Here is a 6,789-nt window from a genome sequence, read left to right on the forward strand (position 1 = left end):
GCTAGCTACATTAATGTATTCTGGCAGTTAAATAACCAGTTCTCTGCGTTTCAAGTATGTTGTTTGTAGTTACCAAATAATCTTGGTAATTACATGTGGACTTTGTTGTCTTTCAGGTGAGCTGGCTCCAAGTACTATGGTACCTGTATTGCCTAAGCAACTCAATACCAAACCCCCACCATTGGAAGGGAATTTAGCAAGACATGGTACTCCATGCATATGTTGTTCCAGGTGTGTAAGCACCTGTAGTGGTGGGTAACAGAAACAGGGGTGTGGGGAGTATGTTGGGGGGTGTTTTGGAGCAATTCTACCTTGAAAGGGAGATGTTGCTATTCTATGAACTCCTGGAAGCACAGTCTCACTTTCATGCTGTCTTTACAAGAAAATGAGGAAGCTATGATCCCAAATGTTTGACTACGCCATATGCAATAGGATTGCTCTTGGCTCTTTTGTGAGCCAAAAAGTGCAGTTTTTGCACATTGCCCTATCTGAAAGGTCTGACTTACTTTAATTGCAAAAGCACTGTAGCTTCCTTCACATTTCCTAATCTGGATACGCTTGCACTGTTCATCCACAACTCCTAGGCAGCTAAAATTGAACAGCTTTCATACACATACTTCAAATCTTCCAGTGTAACATACTATCTTGCAACTGACTGTAGAGCCCACCTAACTGGTACCAGGGTATACCTTTGACAAGGACTGTAGATAGCACAGATGCATCCTAGTAATTCACAGGATTGAAGAAGCAGAATGAGTGTTATCCATGCTCTAAGTTACACTAAGCACACAGAACGCATAAAGGGATTCATCAGGTTGATTTAAGTTTTGAAAGGCTTTATACTCTCTTACACTTCAAAAAGTGAATTTGCTCTGTAGTACCACATTAGAGATAGAAAGCCCTTATACAATGTGCCCCTGGACATAACCAGTAAGATTACATATTGGGTCTTAATCATTCTACTAATTTATTGTGAATATCCTGCAGCTTCCTTCAAAGCAAACTTGTTCAGAAAAAAAAAAACATTGCTCGTAGGTTGGTTGTCCTTACCCACTTACGTGGATTTCTCTGCTAGGGTGAAGTCAAACTTGGACAGCAGCATACATCCTCTGTAAGAAGTACTGGTTTTGAATATACTTTTGCTCATCTTGCTGTGGATTATGCTGTAGAGTACCTGGCCACTGTTCCTCTGCAACACAGAAGGTTGTTAAATGATGGGAAGAGCATCTTCATCTTTGGACTTTGAAATTAATCTTTTAATCTTGTGCCTATCCTCTTATGAACAGTACTTTGAGTAAGGCAGAGTATCTAAAAATATCTTCAGTGGTATAATTTAGCTGCCTTTATTTGAACTCTGTTGGTGTATTCTGAAAATGAAACTATGGTGTTGGGCAATTTGTGAGCTGTGTACTAATGCACAGTCTAGAAACATCTTCAAGCAACAGAGTCAAAATGATCTGTCATTTTAGTGAGATATTCTGTTGTCACAACTGCAGCCATCTTATAATGTAGTAATTTTTCTTTCCAATCCTAAGTAATGATACTCCATTCTTGAGAATATGCTGTCCAAGAATAAGAACAGTCTCTGGATCAGTTACACGAATCCCATTTATTGAAACTCCACCATGTGTAATTTTCTGGTACCTAAAACAAAAAAACAAACAGGGAAACAGGTACTGTAACAAGTAAATTGTTATTATTGTTAAGGATTAAAAGTTCAGCTAAGAGCTTTTTGGTTGGATCCATAACTAAGTATTAATTATCTTGCACTTACTTTCAGTCCAGGTCAAAAGTGACTGAAATTAACCTTAGTCTTTACCACTCCAGTTCTTACTGAGAGTTCATAAGGAAACAGGCTGCTTGTTGTCTTAGACTGACCCTTCATCAGGTATAGATTTTACAGCTAAGATACATGAGGCTGCATTATCCTACTTCAAAATGGAATCAGGCCACCTGCTCCCCTCTTCTTTAATGCTGGTATGTAGATTGCTAGACTGTTTCTACTTCATTTGGCTGTCCTCATCTTTTGTTTAACTGCTGAAAGCATACCACTACAACTTGCTTAAGTGAGGTATTGCCAGAGAGCACAGGTGATAACATACCCACTAGGTCCATCTGCAATGGCATTTGCTTTGCGACACAAGTCAAGAACATTCATTCCAGGTTCAAGCATCAATTCAGCTGAAGGAGCTTGTTTAAAAAGTTCTTGTAACTCTTGGTCAGACATAGCTTCCAATGCCTCCACACTGCTGTGATAAAGGGCCTTAGTGCACCTGTGAGAACAAAGATCATTCAAAATACAGGGCTAGTCTCATCTTCACACTAAGAGCTACACAACTCATCAGATTCCCTTCCCCAACTTCTTCTGAGTGTCCACACAGTAACAGAGGTACTTAAAGTACACCCGCTTTAATTATTTTTTTTTGTCATAACCTGCTGCTCTGCAATTTTTTTAAAATAATGTTACTGTATTTTTAAGTCCACAGAATTATTACATTTTTTTCTTCTAACAGCTGAGCAACAACTAGCTACATGAACAGTCCTTGAAAAGCTATGGATAATTACCATTGAATAAATCTGAAAGAAAACTGCTTGACAAATCAAACTTCACCTCTTAGCAGATTCTAGCCCCTCTCTACCATGAACCAGCTTGGTAACTTCTGCAGCAAGTCGTTTCTGAGGGCCCCATTTTTCAGGTTCTTTAGCATGCATTTCCATGATGTGGTCAATCTCCTCAAGAGGAATGAAGGTGAAGAGTTTCAGGTATCTATGAGCAGGAAAAAAAGTATTTTTCTATGTGGTCATAATTAAAACATTTCCTGCCTTTGTCATTCAAGCTTCATTAACTAGACTAAAATGATTCTTAGTCAATTTAAGAAAACTATATTACAGATGTTCTGTCCTTTCAAACAACTCTTTTGTTTTTGCCCACATGCTTCCGCGTACTAGCATAGCTCATGTTTTCTTTAATATTCTGCCTAGGGTTATGTCTTCAAATGTAAGACAGTGTCACATCCTTTTTTGAAGCTTATATTGCAATCAACAACTTGGTTTTCTCCCGAAATGCTTACAGGATTTATTGTGTGTCAACTAACAAGGTTTTAGATTATATTCTTAGTAGTTGCACAATACACTAATGCAAAATACCACTCCCAGCCTGTGGTACCAAAGTATGCGATGTATGGACAAGTATCTGAGCAGGAAGATTATTTAGGGTAATCAAGAATTTAAAGGTGTGTATCTAACCATACTCTTTACTACGAAGTTCATTTTAATGAGCTTGCAGTACCATGAAATGCAGTGTATTAAAAAAAGTACAAAGTACTTTTACTGGTACAGAGTCTGAATGCATGAAACATGGTAACATTAAGTACCCACATACCCTTCTTTTCAGTCTGAAAACTGCTGTGGGTGCAGAACCACAGTCAGAAATACCAGTGCATAAAGCTTTAGGAGAGGTAACCAAGTTACGAGACAGGTCACAACATGAAAAGGAAGTCCCTGTGTGAGGTTTATGAAGACTCGGATTTGACAGTGATACTGACATTAAAGGCAGATTTAAAAGAGAGCATATAGCAACTTACTAAAATTTATGTAATGCCCTGAATAAAACTATTGGCTTTTTATTTTCAGCCATGTCCCTGGCACACCAGCATGGAGGCTAGCCATCGGTGAAGGAAACCTGTCAAATGGTATTTCTCACATTTTCCCTACCCTTTCATGTTCTTGTATGACTTTAGTATTTTTACATTTTCTTAGACAGTAAGAATGCAAGTTATGTGTGGTTACCTTGGATTCAGAAACACCACAATGAATCCAAGACCATGTTTAGCTCATTGGAGTTGCTCTAAGTAATGACTGTTCAGAATTTTGTCTTTGTACATGCTACTGCTTTAAGCAGTAGTTGGATGTCCTTCCGAGTTTTGGTGCATTACAGTCTCATCTGCTTTACAGATCAATCCACCTGCCGTTATAAGTGGAAATCTTTGCTTCTACATTCTGAGGTGGGAAACATAAACAGTTAACATCAATGAAACCCTCAAACATTAAGTAGAGCCAGGATGATGCAAATTGTTCCTATTTGCAATTTTTAAAAAGATCCACTAAAATTTCCATGCAAGATATAAAAAACAGCCTTAGGGTTTCACCATGTTAGTACTACTGGTCATTTATGCAAGCACTCCTCCCATCATCCACATGTTTTTAGTTAATGCTTGTATGAGTTATGGTATATGAACAGAAATAGATGTTAAGTTTGTCCACAAGTGGGCAAAACGGCATGACATTTTTACCACAGTTAAACTATTAAGACTCTTCATCAGGGCCTGAAGCACCAGGACAAGGGGTAATGGGTTTGTAAAGAAGTTCTTTACAGTGAGGGTGGCGAGACACTGGAACAGGTTGCCCAGAGAAATGGTAAATGCTCCATCCCTGGCAGTGTTCAAGGCCAGGCTGGACAGAGCCTTGGGCGACATGGTCTAGTGTGAGGTGTCCCTGCCCATGTCAGGGGGTTTGGAACTAGATGATCTTAAGATCCTTTCCAACCCAAACCATTCTATCATTCTATGACTCTGCTGAACTGTAGCCTAGGATGCCAACTGCTACTAGCTGTTCATTCTGGTTTTCTCTTCTCCCTTTTTTATTTTTGATGTTTTAAAACTGATCCCTGAAAACCTCTACCTTACAAATTCCTCAAATACTACCCTCTATACTCCCTGCTGTGAGCTTAAAATGGTATAATGTTTCCCCTTTTTTACCTGCACTACTACCACAGTGTAATTGTCTCCCAGGCATGTTTTTATCTAGATCAGTGGTCTCCAAAGGGGGGTGCCAGCATCCCAGAAGGTATGCAAGATGATCCAATAGGGTGCTGGAAGAAAATATTAAAGCTTCAGTAGCAGATTTATATAATTATAAATATATAAACACACATATATTAGGAGTGAATGCTCAAAATTATTTTACTGATGGGGCACTCTAGAGATCACTGATCTAGAGAGTTAATACAGTCATAAATATGAACTTACTGGCTTTTTCTTAACAAGGCACTATTTAAATTTGATTAGGGATATGCAGTTTTTCATGTCATGTGGTTCTAGAAGCTGAACTTTACATGTTTATTTAAAACCAGGTAAGTAGCTTCTTGCTATTCGAATGTGGTGTTTCTGGATACTTTGTACCAAGTAAAAATTTGCAGTAATTAATATCTATTAAACTGCAGTTGCTTACTGATCAGCAGGAGAGTTTTCATTAGATATTGTGATGTTACAGTACTGAAACTAACATACCTCATAAGATAAAAGCTGCACCACTGGCAGAACAAAAAGTGTTATGCTTGCTTGTTCATCCACATTCTCATTTTATGATGCATACGCCAGCATACAGAGACAGGTTCCACTATCCTGCATACTTAAGAACCAGTCATGCCCGTTTACTTAATGAAGGCACAGTTATAATTAACATTTACTTCTACACAAACCTTATGTTTCACATATCCAAATGAAATAGTTACAGAGAACAGTCAGGATCAGCTTTTAGGAATAATGACAAAAAAACCTACTTACTTTTCAACTATGTTATCTTGTTGTCTGACAAAAAACTGATACAGCTCAAATGGAGAAGTCTTATCTCTGTTTAGCCAGACTGCATTGCCAGCAGTCTTTCCCAATTTATCTCCAGTAGTATTGGTAATAAGAGGTACAGTAATTCCAAAAACATCTGTTCCTGTCATCCTGAGAAAGAGAAAGAGTCACTGCATGTTATAAAAACATTGTTACAAAAATAAAGTCCCCTCTTGGTAAAGATGACTAAAATACAAGCATTCTGTAAGATTCTGTCCTTGATACAAAGCAGTTAAATAAGATGAAGTGCGAGGGACAAGATGGTGAAGAGTGCTTCAGGAAGAACAAACAAGCAAATCCTTGAATTTAAAAATACATGTTCTTTTGTGTATAACAAAGAAGTTTATGTACTTAAGCAGTTTCATGAGCAACAGCACTAGCAAATTAATATATGCTGTACCTTTCATTTTCTGCTCTAAGCACTAATTGAGACTGACTGCGTGGCTGGGACACTGGTAAGGCTCTTCTTCTGTATTGATTCTTAGTCTTGTAATAGTCAAGCACGTACTGATGCAGAAGCATTGCCAGTGACTGTTGCCCGCACTGATTTGCTTGTGTACTTCTGCCAATTTGAGACTCACACCAAGTTTGGTGGATAAGCAAAAGCTCACCATCATCAGGTTTTGTTTTAAGAAGAAATGCAACTGTCTTTACCAATCTACAGCTGCCTCTACTTTGGTGTGACCACACTGTGTTTGCCAGCAGCAGACTTGTCTCAATTTTGACCCATGCTTTAGGATACTTCATTTTGGTTCTCTGATTAACTAATAAAAGAACCCATCCTTTCTGTTAAAAATTCATTAACATTTCATGGAGAAGCCTTAAAACCATAGCCAAAACGTCTGTATGTGCCAGGATTACGGTCAGGACAATTTATTAGTCTTCTCAAAATCTTAGTTTTATGCAATGCCAGTTCTTGGAGGGGCAACTTCTGCTCCTGGTGGTTTAGGGATTTTCAAGCAGCTGTGCCTGATGGATACGCCATCCCTGCACAGTTAGAATACAGATGACTCTGCACAGAGCTAAAACACCTGATGAATGACCTGACCCTGCACCGTCAGGGCTCCCGATGGATACCCTGGCCCTGCAGCGACAGGACGCCTGACGGACGCCCCGTCCCCACGGAGCTGGGGCTCCCCGTGCCCCGTCACTGCCGCCGCCACCACCG

General features: G+C 39.1%; 1 protein-coding gene across 1 annotated transcript; it reads right to left on the reverse strand.

Moving 5' to 3' along the window:
- Window positions 1–1,327: 1,327 nt before the first annotated feature.
- YARS2 (tyrosyl-tRNA synthetase 2, mitochondrial) lies at window positions 1,328–6,143 on the reverse strand. The gene is made up of 5 exons (XM_010014984.1): window positions 6,022–6,143; window positions 5,565–5,732; window positions 2,612–2,767; window positions 2,103–2,273; window positions 1,328–1,644 (listed from the first exon to the last, which is right to left on the reverse strand). Exons 1-5 carry the CDS (start codon window positions 6,141–6,143, stop codon window positions 1,485–1,487), a joined length of 777 nt encoding a protein of 258 aa, XP_010013286.1. The 3' UTR covers window positions 1,328–1,484.
- Between the last annotated feature and the right edge of the window lie 646 nt (window positions 6,144–6,789).

The sequence above is a fragment of the Nestor notabilis genome, unplaced genomic scaffold (genome assembly GCF_000696875.1).
Source record: "Nestor notabilis isolate BGI_N333 unplaced genomic scaffold, ASM69687v1 Scaffold35495, whole genome shotgun sequence".
NCBI lineage: Eukaryota > Metazoa > Chordata > Aves > Psittaciformes > Psittacidae > Nestor > Nestor notabilis.

What these genes read in the sequence shown, in the direction of transcription:
- YARS2 (XM_010014984.1), bottom strand. Translation starts at nt 6,143, where the DNA reads ATGCTTCTGCATCAGTACGTGCTTGACTATTACAAGACTAAGAATCAA. An exon ending in CTTAGAGCAGAAAATGAAAG is followed by an intron (nt 5,733 to 6,021) that starts GTACAGCATATA and finishes TCTCTTTCTCAG; the next exon opens with GATGACAGGAACAGATGTTT. An exon ending in ATTGCAGATGGACCTAGTGG is followed by an intron (nt 1,645 to 2,102) that starts GTATGTTATCAC and finishes TTTTTGTTTTAG; the next exon opens with GTACCAGAAAATTACACATG.